This window comes from Anser brachyrhynchus, assembly GCF_964034855.1.
Source record: "Anser brachyrhynchus genome assembly, chromosome: 4".
NCBI lineage: Eukaryota > Metazoa > Chordata > Aves > Anseriformes > Anatidae > Anser > Anser brachyrhynchus.
In genome coordinates, this window is record NC_137698.1 from 47,502,932 (window position 1) to 47,521,068 (window position 18,137).

The 18,137-nt window shown below is 48.7% G+C and overlaps 3 protein-coding genes and 2 long non-coding RNA genes across 8 annotated transcripts; 2 read left to right on the forward strand and 3 right to left on the reverse strand.

Annotated features, from left to right (window-relative positions):
- Window positions 1–589: 589 nt before the first annotated feature.
- On the reverse strand, window positions 590–2,330 carry LOC308195011 (uncharacterized protein). 2 transcript variants are annotated; one of them, XR_013951134.1, is made up of 5 exons: window positions 2,236–2,330; window positions 1,868–1,938; window positions 1,385–1,426; window positions 1,175–1,271; window positions 590–816 (listed from the first exon to the last, which is right to left on the reverse strand). XR_013951134.1 is itself a non-coding variant. In XM_080591726.1 (4 exons), the coding sequence occupies exons 1-4, from the start codon at window positions 2,246–2,248 to the stop codon at window positions 721–723; spliced, it is 432 nt and encodes a 143-aa protein (XP_080447852.1). In that variant the 5' UTR covers window positions 2,249–2,304; the 3' UTR covers window positions 590–720. The 2 variants fall into 2 exon arrangements, 1 of the variants encoding a protein (XP_080447852.1); XM_080591726.1 differs by having other exon boundaries at window positions 1,175–1,426; window positions 2,236–2,304.
- Window positions 2,331–3,454: 1,124 nt separating this feature from the next.
- On the forward strand, window positions 3,455–7,554 carry LOC308195019. The gene is made up of 3 exons (XR_013951145.1): window positions 3,455–3,587; window positions 4,350–4,533; window positions 7,087–7,554. It is a non-coding gene; the product is annotated as an uncharacterized lncRNA (long non-coding RNA).
- A 142-nt stretch (window positions 7,555–7,696) lies between these two features.
- On the reverse strand, window positions 7,697–11,812 carry LOC308195010 (estradiol 17-beta-dehydrogenase 11-like). Of its 2 annotated transcripts, XM_080591725.1 has the most exons (7): window positions 11,510–11,811; window positions 11,312–11,419; window positions 10,595–10,726; window positions 9,686–9,758; window positions 9,485–9,590; window positions 9,276–9,392; window positions 7,697–7,907 (listed from the first exon to the last, which is right to left on the reverse strand). In XM_080591725.1, exons 1-5 carry the CDS (start codon window positions 11,717–11,719, stop codon window positions 9,577–9,579), a joined length of 537 nt encoding a protein of 178 aa, XP_080447851.1. In that variant the 5' UTR covers window positions 11,720–11,811; the 3' UTR covers window positions 7,697–7,907; window positions 9,276–9,392; window positions 9,485–9,576. The 2 variants fall into 2 exon arrangements, with proteins under 2 accessions (XP_080447851.1, XP_080447850.1); XM_080591724.1 differs by lacking the exons at window positions 7,697–7,907; window positions 9,276–9,392; window positions 9,485–9,590 and having other exon boundaries at window positions 9,603–9,758; window positions 11,510–11,812.
- A 118-nt stretch (window positions 11,813–11,930) lies between these two features.
- On the forward strand, window positions 11,931–17,960 carry LOC308195018. Its single transcript, XR_013951144.1, has 3 exons — window positions 11,931–12,393; window positions 13,113–13,205; window positions 16,783–17,960. It is a non-coding gene; the product is annotated as an uncharacterized lncRNA (long non-coding RNA).
- Window positions 12,979–14,991, reverse strand: LOC308195012 (uncharacterized protein). Of its 2 annotated transcripts, XM_080591728.1 has the most exons (5): window positions 14,669–14,991; window positions 14,301–14,371; window positions 13,817–13,858; window positions 13,607–13,703; window positions 12,979–13,213 (listed from the first exon to the last, which is right to left on the reverse strand). In XM_080591728.1, the coding sequence occupies exons 2-5, from the start codon at window positions 14,303–14,305 to the stop codon at window positions 13,109–13,111; spliced, it is 249 nt and encodes an 82-aa protein (XP_080447854.1). In that variant the 5' UTR covers window positions 14,306–14,371; window positions 14,669–14,991; the 3' UTR covers window positions 12,979–13,108. The 2 variants fall into 2 exon arrangements, with proteins under 2 accessions (XP_080447854.1, XP_080447853.1); XM_080591727.1 differs by having other exon boundaries at window positions 14,301–14,991.
- Window positions 17,961–18,137: the final 177 nt, after the last annotated feature.

The window sequence follows — 18,137 nt, forward strand, 5'->3', positions numbered from 1 at the left end:
TTGTGGTAAGCTGTGTCTTTTGAGATAGCTTTGGGGTAACTTGCACCTAGTTAGGAGTTGAAAAAATATGTCTGCCGTTGAAATAAGCTGTGATGCCCTGGTTACATACCTGTGTAGGATTAACAGTTATTCACATCCTAATGTCTTAGAGTGTCTCTATCTAAAACATGCTAATAGCCTTGAGGTTCCCTTTAAATCCCTGTACACTTCTTTCCCCATACTTTATATCTTGTATAGTATTACTAACACTACATAAATGCTTTCTGTTGCTGTTTAAGCTTACATGGATCTTGTTTACAAAAACACTGTCTTAAATTGTAGTTCAGATGTGGTGTTTGGGTGTTTGCTTCAGTGGCCATGTTTTTAATAAATAGTCTCTTAAAAGCACAGGGAGGAGGCTGGGTAGCATTTAGTAGTGCCAGATAGAGACCTGAGAGAGCCTGTGAGTCTCAGCATGGACAAAAGGCAAAGCCAGCCTCAGGAGTTCCCTTCCTTTCCTACTCATGGTCATTGCAAGCAGGGTCGCTGAAGTGATGTTGATGAGTTTCTTTTTCCCAAGAAATAATTAAGAGATGAAGAGACCTTAGTCATTTGATGCTCAGCATTTATTCAGATTTAGGAATTAAGCAGAGAAGGGTTGAGAGCCATGCACTTTGCCACACACCAGCTTCAGTAGTGGGCGTGTGAAACAGGGACCCTGTTGTTGGTGGTCCTCCATTTTCAGCACATTGGTGACAGAAGATATGAAGGAGATGTGGGAAGTAGAAGATCATCTAGAAGCAGCAGTGTCCTGTAGGAGACAGTCATGGTTGGCACCTGCAGAGCAATAGGAGAATTGCAGGTTAGAACCAAGAGTAGTTAATTGTTTTAACATCTTAATGAATGTTTTATTTGAGCCCTTAGCGGAGGCTGTTTCTGTGTTGACGGGAGGTGGCTGGGCAGCTCCTGACAGCTGGGTATACGGCTGGTTATGGTGTGGCAAGTCCAAGTAGCATGATTTTTTCTGCTCTGTGAAGTTGCTTAAGATAATGTGCAGTGCTGAAGGAAATGAAAATCACTTAAGTTCTGAAAAGTACTCTGCAGAATGATTACAGTGTAGAATGTAAAAAGTAGGCAAATGTCATGGTGGTGCTTGCTGCAGACTTCTTTTTGTATAACAAGATAGGTTGCTTACCTCAGGCTTCCAATCAGGAAGACCGAGCAGCCCTAAGCCTTTCCAGGAAGGGGCGAATAATGGGACGAAAAGGCCAGAAAATGGGACGTGTTCGTGGCTGTGAAAAGAAAGGCATTGTGCATCAGTGTTTTCCAGGTGAGGGCCAACCGCCTGGTTAAATCTGAATGTTACAACTGGTGAGACCCAGTAATTTAGAAACAGAAGCCTTACCGCCTCAGTGCTCTCCCCACCAGAGCTATCGCTGTCGTCTTGCTGTAGAAGAAGAAACAACTTTTTGTTAGAGCAAAACACACTTGAAAAAACACACTTCTCTTTGTTTTTTTGTTTGTTTGTTTTAAACAAAGTGCTCAGTTGTTTATTTTTAAGTGTGTCCTGTTAGAAAGCCAAGATCTGCAGGAGAAACTTGTTCTTCAGTGTCTGGAATATGGTCAGCTGCATGACAAAGGAATTGGGGGGGGCCCCCACTGATGGGCTGGGAGTGACCTTGCAATTTCTCTTTTGCTTTAAAGTTTGAGGAGGACTCGATCTTAAGCCAGAAGTCTGGAATGGGAGTACAGTACATGTGTTCAGCCTTGCACCAGCCATTGGTATTTCTGAGGCTCTCCCATCGGTTAAAAAACCTTGCAATTTCCAAGTGACAACATGGAGATTGCCCGCACTGGACGCCCGCCTGTTTCTTTGTTCGGTACTTACAGCGTTGGCGACAGCAAGGACCATGCTCACGACGCAGGACAGCAAGAGGAGCTTCATTTTGAGCGAGACGCCTGTGGAGCAGATGGCACAGAGTTGCAGCGCCCCAGTTCCAGCAGAAGGGAAGGCGCGGGGAGCACGCACGCAGGCTGGGTTGACTGCAGCAGCTGGCCCAAGGCTGCTCCAGCTGGGCTTTGAGCATCTCCTGTGGCGGAGGCTCTGTGACCTGTCTGGGCAACCCATTCCAGCGCTTGCCCACCCTCATCGTGGACTTTCCCTTCTGTTCCCTTCCCTTCCCTGCAGTTTGCAGCCATACCCAAGCAGATTTCTGTCCTGCAGGGCAGTGGGGTAAGAGCTCGCCCCGGTACTACCTTTGGGTTGCATGTTGAGCGGCTGGTCAGCGGGTCAGGAGAAGTCGGCTGGCTGTGGTGATAGCGCTGCCTGGACGGCCGGCATCTATATATACGCTGCTGGGTAGCGTGGCACACATCAGGAAGCTGGAAGGTGTCATGTGTCATATTCTCATAAACCCCGCTGGCTGTTTAGTTTAATTACTTCTCACCTGATAAAGCAGCCAGATTTTGCAAATGACCTTTATATGATGTTTTTCATATAATCCTTGGGGGATCGACAGAGTTGGCAGTGGAAACATATGTTACAAAAGGAATGGCTGTTGTCTGTTTCACTAAAGATCTTCACCTGACTATAGGGTTCTGCATTTTAGTGTTGCTGCAGGAAAGCTTGTGTGGTAACAGTGCCCAGAGTACTGAAGCTGCTAACTGAGATGGAGAGTTACGCTGTCCAAAATGGATGGAGCAGCTGATCTGGGAGACCCTTTCCAGGCATGTGAAGGACAAGAAAACGATCATTAGTCAGCCTGGGTGAGATACCACACTCAATGTGAGTTGGCAATGTGCCCTGGCTGTGAAAAAGACTGCTGGTGTCCTGGCCTGCACTAGGCAAAGCATTGCCAGCAGGTTGAGGGAGGCAGTTCTTCCCCTCTGTTCTGCACTGGTGAGGCCACACCTGGAGTGCTGGGTATTGATGGGTGCTCCACAGTACAAGGGAGACTTGGGGCTGCAGGGGGGAGTCTGGCGAAGGGCCTCAGAGAAGATTAAGGGCCTGCAGCACCTATGAGGAAAGGCTGAGAGAGTGGGGACAGTTCAGCTTAGAGGAGAAGGTTTGGGGGGATCCGATCCATGTCTGTAAATCCCACAAGGGAAGATGTAAAGGAGCTGGAGCTGGGCTCTTTTCAGTGGTGCCCAGTGACAGGTCAGGAGGCAATGGGCACAAAGTGAAACAGGAGGTTCCCTCTGAACATCAGGAAACACTTTTTTTTCTTTTTCCTTCTTTCTTACTGTGGGCATGACTGAGCACTGGCAAAGGTTGCCCAGAGGATTTGTGGTGTTTCTCTCCTTGAAGGTATTTGGAATCCACATGGGTGTGGTCGTGGGCAGCCTACCTAGGTTGTGCTTGAGCAGATGATGTCCAGAGGTCCCCTCCAATTTAAGCCACTCTGTGATGTTGAGAGGAGAAGGACCTTGGATTTCCTGAGGAAGCAGGACTTTGTGAATTCTAGTTACTGCTGACCTGTGAGGCCAGTGTTTCCTTCTTTCTGGAGTCCTCCATGTGGCCCTGCAGGTGGGCTGAAATGAGACTGAAGGCAAGAACCTCTGGTATCAGTACAGCACAGGGAGTTGGAAAAGGAGATTCAGATTGTCAGGTAAGTGAAAAGGAAGAAGGCTGCTTGTCTTCAGCAGCTGTATCTTGGTGGCTTGTTAATGTTGGAGCAGAGGCGGTCAACTCTACGTGTGGAGGGAACCCACCTAACTGAGCAGTTTCCCTAAGTTGCAGAGAAGAGTTTTATGATTGGGTTCCACTCAGTGGAAACCAGCTGGAGGTTGTTTTGCTGATTTGTGCTGTTTGTGGAGTATTTTTGATCTTTAGCCTAACAAAGTACAGCTATTATTCAATGTGGACTGGAGGTTATATACACATCCTGAACTCATATCTACCTGAATGGACCTGTGTAAGAACATTTAGCCGTATCTGCTTTTTCCGTCTCACTTAACATTGACCTGATGTTTTCACTGGAATAGAAGGAAAGTCAATAAATGTGATATTTTTACTCTGGTTCATCTTTTAAACAACTACAGAGTTAAGATTATTCCCACTAAAACCCTCGCACAATGAGTGTGTTCATAAGGGCCGGGGGGGATGTATCTCTAAGGAGGGTGCCAGATGCTGGGTAGGCATGAGACTTCACTGATGATACTTCCTTGTAGAGAGGATAAATACTTATGACTAATTTTAACTTAGACTCATCAAAACCAAGTGGAAGCAATCGAGTCCACAGAGGGTCACAACCTTTCTTTTACCGACTTCATAAGTTAACTGTAGTGTTATTGTTACTGGTTAATACACTGGCAGGTGAAACAAGTGGTCATTTATGGTCCTTATTCTTACTGGTGTTTATGATTTGTAGGTTAACGATCAACTGCAACTCCCCCCCCCCCCCCCAGCAGAGGACAGGAGCTGAGCTGAATATCTCACTGGTGTAGCACTCTGGGAGAGCAGCATCCCTCCATGTGAACGCCAGCAGGTGCTCCTCCTCTGTGCCCCACAGTGGGAACGTGGAAGCAGTGGCATCACGGAGACCTCTGGAGCAGGTGGGATGCTGGCTCCTTCACGTGCCAGGCACTTCAGATCTCCATGGCTGTACTGGTCTTGGGGTCTAGTCGTCTGCCCCACGTAGCTTGGGTGGTTTAAGGGCCTTTCTTTCCCATTTGTCCTGATGAATTCTGGTTTGCTGCATCTTTTCCTACCATTTGGCTGGAGCGCAGCACTGCTGGGTTAGCCTGCGGAGAACAGGACAGTCCCTTGTGTGTTGTCCTGTCCTAAAAAGGGCAACGAACTCACCTGGATCGCTCTAAGTGGGCTGACTCATGGCTGTAGAAAGAGCAAGTAAGCAATAGGCTGCGGGCAGGCAGAAGAAAAGGCTGTCAAAAGTTCCTCGTCCTGAGAGATGTCAAGTCCCAGAGAAAGGCTCTTTATCAAAAGGAATTAGCAGACTGTGTGTGCTGTTTGTACATCTAATATGGGTTTATGTGTACAAGCTGCTGGGTAATGGTGCGTGTAGTGACAGGTCAGGCTTACGGGGAAACTGTCAGCGAGTTGGGTTTTGTTGGGCAGCCGCCCTTAGCTTATGAAAGACGTTCCTGTGTCGAGCATCCCGTTGGCTTTTTTGTTCTCTTGTGAAGCATCAGAGTGGAGTTCGGCTGGCTCAGGAGCAAAGGAGTAGGAGGCAGGTGGAGTGGTGCATCCTGAGCCGCCCCAACGGCATTTTGGGCTGCCGTTCATTGTTTGCTGGGAGGGTGCCGTGGTTCAGGTGGAGGGGGGCGTGGGGCCTGCCTTTGTAGGACATAGTATTACTTCCTACTATTACTATAACATAGTAATTGTAGAAAATGGAATAAATTCAACTGTGAATCACTTGAGTTCCTTCACCCACCTCAAACAATGTAACTGCTTAGTCTTGTTTGAAAGAGATTTTTTTCTTTTACTTTTCAGTTTGAAATTTGGATATATTTGAATCGTGTTTATAACTGTACACAAGGATTTTTTCCCTAGTCTGGGAAAATAAATATCTCCCTAAACATCTGCCCTCGAACTAGTATTGGCTTACAGCTAAAATGAGTTGTTAGAGGTTTTGTTGCTGTACCTTGGCTCCACAGTTGCTCATACTTTCAGTGGGAGAAGATATTTGATGCCAGTGGGGATGCTCAGAGCTAGATGCTGGTTTTCTCCTGGAACTTTTTCCTCTTCCCAATTAACACGTTTGGCGGTTCAGCCAGGCCCTGATTTCACAGCTCAGCAGTGCTGCCGCCCTCCTGGCATGGGCCTCCAGCTGGGGCTGGGGCTGAGGCAGGGGAGTGCCAGCTCCAAGAGGTGGCCAAGGCGGAAGCAGAACACGACAGCAGAGTCCCCACCAGGCTCGTAAGTGCCCTAAGCTGGCATGCAAGACTCCTCTGCTTGAGTGTGGGGCTTTGCTGGAAGCGGCTATATGAAGTTTGATGGCATAGGCTTCCACCAGGTACCCCGAACAACCAGATTTTGGGGTAAGCTTGAGCTGTATTGACTGCTGGCCAGGAAGAGAACTGAGGAGGCCAGGAGAACATTGGTATGGAGAGCAAGGATTACACTGGAAGCCACCCACATGTAGCCGTGCCTAATGCAGCAGTGTGTTCAGGTCTCCCTCAAATGGCCGCCAGCCAGCAAGTGCCTGCTGCAGCCAGCAGTTGCACAAGTAGGCAGAAAACCTCTCTGTGCTCCGAAGAGGTCTTTGACCGGCATTTCATCGCACGGTGTTCTGCTGTTCCGCAGGCCAAAGGGAGTTTACACAGACCTTTGGAGGCTTAACCTCTTCCTGGTCACAGTGGTGCCCAGGGAAGCAGGAGGGAGGCTTGTGAGGGAGAGCGGGGCTCCTCTGGGGCCGTGGCCCCACATAGGCCTGCCCGTTGGCCTGCCACCCACGTTAAAGCTCCAGCCTGTGCGTTGGTGGCGCTGTAGGTGTTCAGTGCCTTGCTGATCCTGACCCAGCCTTCCTGCTGTGACTTCATTGCTGGGTTGGGCCAGGGGCAGAGTGGGGCTGGCCAGTGCCCCATGGGTGAGATGCCTGACAGATTGTTGGCCACAGCGCTGGGATTGTCTCCTCCTGCTGGCAAACCCTGCTCTGCTGCTCCCCTGCAAGGGGCAGAGCAGGGTGGGGAGGGGGAAGCCAGGAATCATCCCAGCCTGTTGGAGCTGCGGCAGCTTGTGCAATGAACAGTGCCAGCGTTCGAGAGGAGTGGAATATGAAAACCCTCATTGCTGTGCATATGTGTCTGAAGAGCGTCAGTGAGCTGAAATGAAGGCTTATCCAGGAGTCGCTGGCTTCCCTGTTAAGGCTTTCTCTTCTGGTCTGTACTGGTGTACAAGTCCCATAGACTTCCACTTCAGTTCACCCCTGGCATCTCAATGAGGAGCTTCCAGGTTTAGCATCTCCTTGATTTTTATTTAAAGACAAGAGTGCCTGCTAGTGTGAGGACAATAAGTCCATATCTTCTTCTTTTTTTTCAGTGCAACTTTTTCTACCTTTGGTTGAAATAAGTTGCATTCTCAAGTGAGCACGAAATGCGGGAGGGCACCCGGTAACTGGCCAAGAAATACTGTGCTTGTTTCAGAGGAAGCTGGTTGGAAAGAGCCTGGGGATTACCGATAAGCCATGTGGGAAATGACACCGGCAGAGGGCGCGTTACTTGACGCTGCTGTGCCTTAAACGCACCTCTAGGACATGGTTATGGCTGAACTGCTGCGAGGCAACTTTTGGGTAAAGAACTGTATTTATTCTGTACAAGTTGTGCTGATGTTGCTCATGCATAACGCGACAATCAACACATTCAGGTAACACTTGATTAAAAGGTTATGTTCTTTCAGGTACTCACTACAAAAGCACATAAAATGGAGTGTGTGTTACAGGATTTTTAAATTTAAAATGATTCATTGAGATGAAGCAGACCACCCGTATGAATTTCTTCCCACAAGATCACTTTGCTCAGTGATGAGTCCAGATTAATTTATACTCAGGAAATCCCTGTGTTGCCCAAAAACGGGCTTTGCTGCATTTCCTGGCTGCCTCGGTGCATGCAGGAAGCAGGGAAGGAGCTAGCGATGTCACAATGCACAGCTAAAACAGCCCTTCTCACTTGCAGAGCTGCATCTCTGCTCTGGTAACACTCCATGTTATGCAGGTGTGTTCCTGCTGCAGGTGTGGGATAAGCCTCTAGGTGTGAAGGGCAGTGGTGGCCTGGAGGAAGTACCTGTCTTGCTTCTGCTCTGAATCAAAACCGCTGCGCTACACATGGTCCATGTTCTGTTTTCACTCGTGTCATGGGGAAACGACAAACGACTTGCTGTTCACTGTTTGCTCCAGTGTCCAACAATTGCATCAAACTTAACATCTGTCAGCTTTTTCAGAACTCTTGAGACACGTTCTGGAAGCAACCTGAAAGATAAAATCGTGAGATGAAATCTAGGATAAGAACTTGGGTCACAGGAAAAGTGGCAGCACAGGTGGGACAAGAGCTGGTCTGGGTGCAGAATGTGTGCTCGCCTCAGACAGAGACCAAAACTGAAACTGGGGAGTAGTTCCCAAGGATATGTAGCCCTTGAAATCCTTTGGCTAGCTTTGATTCTGATCCCTTCACCACCTTCCTCCTTTGATGACAACTCCAAGGACAGGTATCCCCTGGGCAGGATGTTGGTTGCAGCATTGCTGCTGCATCCAGGAAGGTTTAACACCGAACGTAGGCATGTGCATTAAAAATAAGGTGAGAATTGCCTTTGCCTTCTTTGCTTTCAAAACCTCATCTGGTTGACTGAGGAATTTGGGGAAAACAGAAGAATCTTTACAGCCTCTCATAAACAGGAGGTTTTGGTTAGAGCCAAGTTGTCTTCTCACAAACGAGTTATTACCAAGAGTTTCTTGAGGGACTGTAGGAGCTAACTGACATGGCAATTTAGTTGTTCTGATGTGCCTTCTAGGCTTTGAACCTGAGCTCTGGTGAAAATGTCCCAGCAGAGCAGCTACAACTCGGTAAAGAAGCCTGAGAGGACAAATTGTGCTTCTCATGGCCAGGAGAAACAGCAGAGTCCTTCTCAAGCACCCTTCCCAGCCCCTGTGGCCTAGACCTTCTGGTGCTGACATGAAGAAGTGAAGGCTAAAATGCAGCAGTTCCTCAGCTGCTTCTGGAGCTTGTGGCTGCTGGTTCAGAGAACCTGTGAAGCTGTTCTTGGCAAGCCCATGAGAAATCCTGTCTGTGAAGGAAGAGAGATCCCTCAGTCTCCCTTTGCCTCCCTACCAGCCTGTGGAGCAGTCGAGTTCCCCACTCAGCAGCTCTCTGCAAACAGTGGGTTGTAATGACCTATGACAGGACTCAACAAAATGCTTTTATTTCTCCTATTGTCATTAGGAATAATCACCATGTATATCTTAGCCTTGACATGTGGTGTAAGATGCTTGAGATAATTCAGTCAGGGAAAAAATGTCTCCTGCAGACTGATGCACATTTTCAAGTGGCTATAGACATACTGAAGTCAAATAAGAAATGAATTTAATGACCTAGTATATTGGTTAAAGATATTAAAGATGGTAGAAAATAAATGGAACTGGATTGAATGTAGACTTTGGGTGTCTAGCCATCATTCAGGGGTATTTATTTCAATGATATCAACTGAAAGTTTTCCTACTGTGAAAGCAAAAGACACTTATTCCAATGGTAAAATTTGAATTAGATGGTTCAAGTGTGATGCTTCTACACTCACGCAGTTGTGTTGAATATTTCCCCCCCCCCTTTTTTTTAATGCCACTTACATGTCAGAAAGTAAAGCAATGCTCAGCTGTGGTGGAACAAAAACCATTTTCTTGTTAGTCAGTATTCCTTCCATCATTTCTTTCACAACTTCATCAACTTCCAAAATCCTTCCAAGCCTAAAATGAAAGGAAAGCATAAATTTAAGAATGATATAGGTAAAACATGGGAGAGTTGAATGTGAAGTAGGATACATGAAATTAGTGGGTACCTCTGTGGGTCCTTATTTGACGGGTGTTGTGTTTTTTTTCTCCTTAGCATTGCTCTTTGGAAGTAGCTTATTCAGTGGGATGTTTATTTCGGTTACTCCGTGTGTGCTGGTGGAGAAGACACAATTAAAAACAAGAAATGAAGAGAGCTGATTCGGAAGTCACTTACCAATAAGCCACCATGAAAGAGGTTACAAAATGACCTGCTGCAGAAGCCACTGTAACAATGTGACCGCGGTTGTTGTCCATCATTGCTGGCAGAAAAGCTCTGGTTGTCTGGAAAGGGTTTTAGAATAAGAAGAGGTGGGGCATGTGGAGGAGGAAACGAACAATAACTTCTTAGGAGTCTTCAACGCTGGCCCCAATTATGTGCAATAAAATTACTCAGTTATGTGCAGTTAAGTGACTAAGCCTACCCCTAGTGCTGGGGTTGCATGGCACCAAGCTCCTGAGAACCACAGAGACACCCAGTCTCCTTTTAGCTGGGACAATTTGCATCCCAGTTTCCAAAAGGAGCCTTTCAGCAAAGCCAGGGATTGACAGAAGCTGATGTTCACATTGCTCCTGGCCTAGTTTTTAGGTTTCACTTGTCAGTAGCCACGCTGCCGGTATCTCTCCTCAGCACACCCAATCTGTAGCACACCTTTTAGTCCCCTGCAAGCAGAAATTGTTTACTGACCACTCTGTTTTTCCTGCTGAACGCTGTCCCTGTCCCCAGGGAGGGGAAAGGCAAGGCCTAGCTCTGATAGGGCCCAGCCATGTCACCTGCATGCAGTGAGAAATTCTGGAGGGGTATAAGGAAGGTGATACACACAGGCAAAGGCTCCAGGATGGGCTTGAGACAGTGCCAGGAGCCCAGAACAGAGTCAGCAATGCAGGCAGGTACAAAATGCCCCGGGGTAGAGACCTGGAGCCCTGCTGGGCTGACAGGAGCAGTTGGGAAGAGGCTGGCCCTGCTGCCTGCTCTCAGGGCTTTGCTACAAAAAAACATTTTGCATTTTTGAGCCATGCATCTCCTGCCTGCAGGGTCTCGGTGCCTGGCTGAGGGTGCCCCCACCTCCTCAATAACACTCACACCACCACAGAGGGACGAACGCGCTAGTGGCCCTTACCCAGATGTGGGCGAGAATGTTGACCTCAAACATTTTCTCAATCTGGTGGTCCTGGGTCGAGAGCAAGTCGGCAGCCGTGATCACACCAGCATTGTTCACGAGGATGGAGACATCGCCAATGTCCTTCTTCACCTTTTTGGCAAAAAGAACATGCAGCCACATGTCATTTGTTATCACAATAGTGCAAGGTTATGAGCAGCAATTAATTTAATTTTTACAACTCTTTCTTTCAGGGAGAAGAAAATCATGCTGTGTTTCCTGATCCAGTAGGAAGTGTGCAGTATCCTGGAAGCTGATTTAGATGTGATGTTTTTACACATGCCAGTTTTTATAGAATCTTCACCCACAGAAAAATATGCTCTGCACAGTCATAGCTGGCTCTGTGGACATACTGAATGTTCTGGACCACCTGAACCTTACTTTCTACAATAGTCTTTCAAATTTCCACAGTGGTGTCTGCCTGTTTCTCAGCAAGCTAAAAGGAAGACGGGTCTAAAGCCTAAAGTGGGGGCTCGCAGGGACAGAAGCCCACAAAGGAGGATGAGCTGGGCTGTGATACCCAAAGGGCCGCTTTCCTCTCTGTACATACAGAAACAAAAAAGCTGCAATTTTAAGACTTGCACGCTGTGAGTGGAATACCTCGGGTGCAGTTTTCCAGCCCTTCCTGACACCCAAGCCCATCTGGCTAAGCTTTCGCTCGTGCACCTGCTCCCCTACCTTCTCCGCAGCGCCGTAGATTTCCTCCCTTTTGCTGCAGTCCACCACGAAGGTGTGGACGGTGGCTCCCAGCCTTTCGCACTCCGCAGCCGTCTCCCTGAGGCCGTGCTAGGAGAGGAAGGAAAGGAGCGGACGTTATGTGCCATGCACCCCGCAGGGGCCCGCCTGGGCGGAGTGGGGGGCTCCGCGGCCCGTTACCGTGTCGACGTCCCACAGCACCAGGCGGCTCTGGCGCCGGGCGAACTCGAGGGCCGTGGCTCTGCCCAGCCCGCGGCCGGCCCCCGTCAGCAGCACCAGCTCCCCGCCGACGGCCTTCCTGCGGGCGGGCAGCAGCAGCCGCACCGCCGCCTCGGCGTACGCGTAGAGCAGCGTGCCCAGGAACAGCGCCAGCTCCCGCACCGCGCCCATCCCGCCGCACGCAGCGCCCGCAGCGCACGCAGCGCCCCCAGCGCACGCAGGTACCGCAGCGCACGCAGCGCCCGCAGCCCGGGACCCTGACAGCGGCGGGGGGCGGGGGAAGAGGCAGCCAATCGGAGAGCGCAGCGCGGGGGGGGGGCGGGGACTCCGCCCAATGAGGGGAGGAGGGGCGGTGGCGGGGCCCCGTTGGGCGCCTCAGAGGGGCCGCGGGCGGAGGGTGCCCGGTGCCCGTGTGGGGTTCGCGGGCTGTCTGTTGTCCGCAGGGCGGGGGCTGTGTTTAATTCTGGTGGTGTCTCGTGCTTAGGGCAGGTGTCCTTTAGCCCGTTCTAATTTTTCGAGTTTAAATTCTCCTAGCCTGGGGTTTGCTTCCTTTTGACAAGGGAACGCGGGACTCCTCCCATAAGCACAGCCTGGCGTGAGGGGGTGCAGTGTCCTCAGCACCGCTGAAAAAGGGGGGCAGCCAGGGAGCCCTTAGGGATACTCAGTTCTGTATTTTTTTTTTTTCTTCCCCCTTTAGGGGGATGGGGGACCCAGGGGAGAAGGTCAGTGCCTCTCTTAGGCAATAATTTGGGGAAGAGGCCTTGAACTCCTTGCAGAAATGGCCTGAGGAAAAAGGAAGCTTAGAGAAGCGACTCCAGAGGTCGCTCAGCCAAGAGCACTTTGTGGTAAGCTGTGTCTTTTGAGATAGCTTTGGGGTAACTTGCACCTAGTTAGGAGTTGAAAAAATATGTCTGCCGTTGAAATAAGCTGTGATGCCCTGGTTACATACCTGTGTAGGATTAACAGTTATTCACATCCTAATGTCTTAGAGTGTCTCTATCTAAAACATGCTAATAGCCTTAAGGTTCCCTTTAAATCCCTGTACATTTCTTTCCCCATACTTTATATCTTGTATAGTATTACTAACACTACATAAAGGCTTTCTGTTGCTGTTTAAGCTTACATGGATCTTGTTTACAAAAACACTGTCTTAAATTGTAGTTCAGATGTGGTGTTTGGGTGTTTGCTTCAGTGGCCATGTTTTTAATAAATAGTCTCTTAAAAGCACAGGGAGGAGGCTGGGTAGCATTTAGTACTGCCAGATAAAGACCTGAGAGAGCCTGTGAGTCTCAGCATGGACAAAAGGCAAAGCCAGCCTCAGGAGTTCCCTTCCTTTCCTACTCATGGTCATTGCAAGCAGGGTCGCTGAAGTGATGTTGATGTGTTTCTTTTTCCCAAGAAATAATTAAGAGATGAAGAGACCTTAGTCATTTGATGCTCAGCATTTATTCAGATTTAGGAATTAAGCAGAGAAGGGTTGAGAGTCATGCACTTTGCCACACACCAGCTTCAGTAGTGGGCGTGTGAAACAGGGACCCTGTTGTTGGTGGTCCTCCATTTTCAGCACATTGGTGACAGAAGATATGAAGGAGATGTGGGAAGCAGAAGATCATCTGGAAGCAGCAGCATCCTGCAGGAGACAGCCATGGTTATCCAGGTAGGCACCTGCAGAGCAATAGGAGAATTGCAGGTTAGAACCAAGAGCAGTTAATTGTTTTAACGTCTTAATGAATGTTTTATTTGAGCCCTTAGCAGTGTAATTGTCTTTTGAAGCCATGGCCCCAAGAGGAGGCTGTTTCTGTGTTGACAGGAGGTGGCTGGGCAGCTCCTGACAGCTGGGTATACGGCTGGCTATGGTGTGGCAAGTCCAAGTAGCATGATTTTTTCTGCTCTGTGAAGTTGCTTAAGATAATGTGCAGTGCTGAAGGAAATGAAAATCACTTAAGTTCTGAAAAGTACTCTGCAGAATGATTACAGTGTAGAATGTAAAAAGTAGGCAAATGTCATGGTAGTGCTTGCTGCAGACTTCTTTTTTGTATAAAAAGATAGGTTGCTTACCTCAGGCTTGCAATCAGGAAGACCGAGCAGCCCTAAGCCTTTCCAGGAAGGGGCGAATAATGGGACGAAAAGGCCAGAAAATGGGACGTGTTCGTGGCTGTGAAAAGAAAGGCATCGTGCGTCAGTGTTTTCCAGGTGAGGGCCAACCGCCTGGTTAAATCTGAATGTTACAACTGGTGAGACCCAGTAATTTAGAAACAGAAGCCTTACCGCCTCAGTGCTCTCCCCACCAGAGCTATCGCTGTCGTCTTGCTGTAGAAGAAGAAACAAATTTTTGTTAGAGCAAAACACACTTGAAAAAACACACTTCTCTTTGCTTTTTTGTTTGTTTGTTTTAAACAAAGTGCTCAGTTGTTTATTTTTAAGTGTATCCTGTTAGAAAGCCAAGATCTGCAGGAGAAACTTGTTCTTCAGTGTCTGGAATATGGTCAGCTGCGCGACGAAGGAACTGGGGGGGGGCCCCCACTGATGGGCTGGGAGTGACCTTGCAATTTCTCTTTTGCTTTAAAGTTTGAGGAGGACTCGATCTTAAGCCAGAAGTCTGGAATGGGAGTACAGTACATGTGTTCAGCCTTGCACCAGCCATTGGTATTTCTGAGGCTCTCCCATCGGTTAAAAAACCTTGCAATTTCCAAGTGACAACATGGAGATTGCCTGCATTGGACGCCCGCCTGTTTCTTTGTTCGGTACTTACAGCATTGGCGACAGCAAGGACCATGCTCACGACGCAGGACAGCAAGAGGAGCTTCATTTTGAGCGAGACGCCTGTGGAGCAGATGGCACAGAGTTGCAGCGCCCCGGTTCCAGCAGAAGGGAAGGCGCGGGGAGCACGCACGCAGGCTGGGTTGACTGCAGCAGCTGGTCCAGGGCTGCTCCAGCTGGGCTTTGAGCATCTCCTGTGGCGGAGGCTCTGTGACCTGTCTGGGCAACCCATTCCAGCGCTTGCCCACCCTCATCGTGGACTTTCCCTTCTGTTCCCTTCCCTTCCCTGCAGTTTGCAGCCATACCCAAGCAGATTTCTGTCCTGCAGGGCAGTGGGGTAAGAGCTCGCCCCGGTACTACCTTTGGGTTGCATGTTGAGCGGCTGGTCAGCGGGTCAGGAGAAGTCGGCTGGCTGTGGTGATAGCGCTGCCTGGACGGCTGGCATCTATATATACGCTGCTGGGTAGTGTGCCACACATCAGGAAGCTGGAAGGTGTCATGTGTCATATTCTCATAAACCCCGCTGGCTGTTTAGTTTAATTACTTCTCACCTGATAAAGCAGCCAGATTTTGCAAATGACCTTTACATGATGTTTTTCATATAATCCTTGGGGGATCGACAGAGTTGGCAGTGGAAACATATGTTACAAAAGGAATGGCTGTTGTCTGTTTCACTAAAGATCTTCACCTGACTATAGGGTTCTGCATTTTAGTGTTGCTGCAGGAAAGCTTGTGTGGTAACAGTGCCCAGAGTACTGAAGCTGCTAACTGAGATGGAGAGTTACGCTGTCCAAAATGGATGGAGCAGCTGATCTGGGAGACCCTTTCCAGGCATGTGAAGGACAAGAAAACGATCATTAGTCAGCCTGGGTGAGATACCACACTCAATGTGAGTTGGCAATGTGCCCTGGCTGTGAAAAAGACTGCTGGTGTCCTGGCCTGCACTAGGCAAAGCATTGCCAGCAGGTTGAGGGAGGCAGTTCTTCCCCTCTGTTCTGCACTGGTGAGGCCACACCTGGAGTGCTGGGTATTGATGGGTGCTCCACAGTACAAGGGAGACTTGGGGCTGCAGGGGGGAGTCTGGCGAAGGGCCTCAGAGAAGATTAAGGGCCTGCAGCACCTATGAGGAAAGGCTGAGAGAGTGGGGACAGTTCAGCTTAGAGGAGAAGGTTTGGGGGGATCTGATCCATGTCTGTAAATCCCACAAGGGAAGATGTAAAGGAGCTGGAGCTGGGCTCTTTTCAGTGGTGCCCAGTGACAGGTCAGGAGGCAATGGGCACAAAGTGAAACAGGAGGTTCCCTCTGAACATCAGGAAACACTTTTTTTTCTTTTTCCTTCTTTCTTACTGTGGGCGTGACTGAGCACTGGCAAAGGTTGCCCAGAGGATTTGTGGTGTTTCTCTCCTTGAAGGTATTTGGAATCCACATGGGTGTGGTCGTGGGCAGCCTACCTAGGTTGTGCTTGAGCAGATGATGTCCAGAGGTCCCTTCCAATTTAAGCCACTCTGTGATGTTGAGAGGAGAAGGACCTTGGAATTCCTGAGGAAGCAGGACTTTGTGAATTCTAGTTACTGCTGACCTGTGAGGCCAGTGTTTCCTTCTTTCTGGAGTCCTCCATGTGGCCCTGTAGGTGGGCTGAAATGAGACTGAAGGCAAGAACCTCTGGTATCAGTACAGCACAGGGAGTTGGAAAAGGAGATTCAGATTGTCAGGTAAGTGAAAAGGGAGAAGGCTGCTTGTCTTCAGCAGCTGTATCTTGGTGGCTTGTTAATGTTGGAGCAGAGGCGGTCAACTCTACGTGTGGAGGGAACCCACCTAACTGAGCAGTTTCCCTAAGTTGCAGAGAAGAGTTTTATGATTGGGTTCCACTCAGTGGAAACCAGCTGGAGGTTGTTTTGCTGATTTGTGCTGTTTGTGGAGTATTTGTGATCTTTAGCCTAACAAAGTACAGCTATTATTCAATGTGGACTGGAGGTTATATACACATCCTGAACTCGTATCTACCTGAATGGACCTGTGTAAGAACATTTAGCCGTATCTGCTTTTTCCGTCTCACTTAACATTGACCTGATGTTTTCACTGGAATAGAAGGAAAGTCAATAAATGTGATATTTTTACTCTGGTTCATCTTTTAAGCAACTGCAGAGTTAAGATTGTTCCCACTAAAACCCTCGCACAATGAGTGTGTTCATAAGGGCCGGGGGGGATGTATCTCTAAGGAGGGTGCCAGATGCTGGGTAGGCATGAGACTTCACTGATGATACTTCCTTGTAGAGAGGATAAATACTTATGACTAATTTTAACTTAGACTCATCAAAACCAAGTGGAAGCAATCGAGTCCACAGAGGGTCACAACCTTTCTTTTACCGACTTCTTAAGTTAACTGTAGTGTTATTGTTACTGGTTAATACACTGGCAGGTGAAACAAGTGGTCATTTATGGTCCTTATTCTTACTGGTGTTTATGATTTGTAGGTTAACGATCAACTGCAACCCCCCCCCCCCCCCCCCCAGCAGAGGACAGGAGCTGAGCTGAATATCTCACTGGTGTAGCACTCTGGGAGAGCAGCATCCCTCCATGTGAACGCCAGCAGGTGCTCCTCCTCTGTGCCCCACAGTGGGAACGTGGAAGCAGTGGCATCACGGAGACCTCTGGAGCAGGTGGGATGCTGGCTCCTTCACGTGCCAGGCACTTCAGATCTCCATGGCTGTACTGGTCTTGGGGTCTAGTCGTCTGCCCCACGTAGCTTGGGTGGTTTAAGGGCCTTTCTTTCCCGTTTGTCCTGATGAATTCTGGTTTGCTGCATCTTTTCCTACCGTTTGGCTGGAGCGCAGCACTGCTGGGTTAGCCTGCGGAGAACAGGACAGTCCCTTGTGTGTTGTCCTGTCCTAAAAAGGGCAACGAACTCACCTGGATCGCTCTAAGTGGGCTGACTCATGGCTGTAGAAAGAGCAAGTAAGCAATAGGCTGCGGGCAGGCAGAAGAAAAGGCTGTCAAAAGTTCCTCGTCCTGAGAGATGTCAAGTCCCAGAGAAAGGCTCTTTATCAAAAGGAATTAGCAGACTGTGTGTGCTGTTTGTACATCTAATATGGGTTTATGTGTACAAGCTGCTGGGTAATGGTGCGTGTAGTGACAGGTCAGGCTTACGGGGAAACTGTCAGCGAGTTGGGTTTTGTTGGGCAGCCGCCCTTAGCTTATGAAAGACGTTCCTGTGTCGAGCATCCTATTGGCTTTTTTGTTGTCTTGTGAAGCATCAGAGTGGAGTTCGGCTGGCTCAGGAGCAAAGGAGTAGGAGGCAGGTGGAGTGGTGCATCCTGAGCCGCCCCAACGGCATTTTGGGCTGCCGTTCATTGTTTGCTGGGAGGGTGCTGTGGTTCAGGTGGAGGGGGGCGTGGGGCCTGCCTTTGTAGGACATAGTATTACTTCCTACTATTACTATAACATAGTAATTGTAGAAAATGGAATAAATTCAACTGTGAATCACTTGAGTTCCTTCACCCACCTCAAACAATGTAACTGCTTAGTCTTGTTTGAAAGAGATTGTTTTTTTCTTTTACTTTTCAGTTTGAAATTTGGATATATTTGAATCGTGTTTATAACTGTACACAAGGATTTTTTCCCTAGTCTGGGAAAATAAATATCTCCCTAAACATCTGCCCTCGAACTAGTATTGGCTTACAGCTAAAATGAGTTGTTAGAGGTTTTGTTGCTGTACCTTGGCTCCACAGTTGCTCATACTTTCAGTGGGAGAAGATATTTGATGCCAGTGGGGGTGCTCAGAGCTAGATGCTGGTTTTCTCCTGGAACTTTTTCCTCTTCCTAATTAACA

What these genes read in the sequence shown, in the direction of transcription:
- LOC308195011 (XM_080591726.1), bottom strand. An exon ending in TCCTTGCTGTCGCCAACGCT is followed by an intron (nt 1,427 to 1,867) that starts GTAAGTACCGAA and finishes CTTCTTCTACAG; the next exon opens with CAAGACGACAGCGATAGCTC. An exon ending in TTCCTGATTGGAAGCCTGAG is followed by an intron (nt 817 to 1,174) that starts GTAAGCAACCTA and finishes ATTGCTCTGCAG; the next exon opens with GTGCCAACCATGACTGTCTC.
- LOC308195010 (XM_080591724.1), bottom strand. Translation starts at nt 11,719, where the DNA reads ATGGGCGCGGTGCGGGAGCTGGCGCTGTTCCTGGGCACGCTGCTCTAC. An exon ending in TCTACGGCGCTGCGGAGAAG is followed by an intron (nt 10,727 to 11,311) that starts GTAGGGGAGCAG and finishes TTTGCCAAAAAG; the next exon opens with GTGAAGAAGGACATTGGCGA. An exon ending in ACATTCTCGCCCACATCTGG is followed by an intron (nt 9,759 to 10,594) that starts GTAAGGGCCACT and finishes AACCCTTTCCAG; the next exon opens with ACAACCAGAGCTTTTCTGCC.
- LOC308195012 (XM_080591727.1), bottom strand. Translation starts at nt 14,540, where the DNA reads ATGGGTTGCCCAGACAGGTCACAGAGCCTCCGCCACAGGAGATGCTCA. An exon ending in TCCTTGCTGTCGCCAATGCT is followed by an intron (nt 13,859 to 14,300) that starts GTAAGTACCGAA and finishes CTTCTTCTACAG; the next exon opens with CAAGACGACAGCGATAGCTC. An exon ending in GTGGGGAGAGCACTGAGGCG is followed by an intron (nt 13,704 to 13,816) that starts GTAAGGCTTCTG and finishes TTCTTTTCACAG; the next exon opens with CCACGAACACGTCCCATTTT.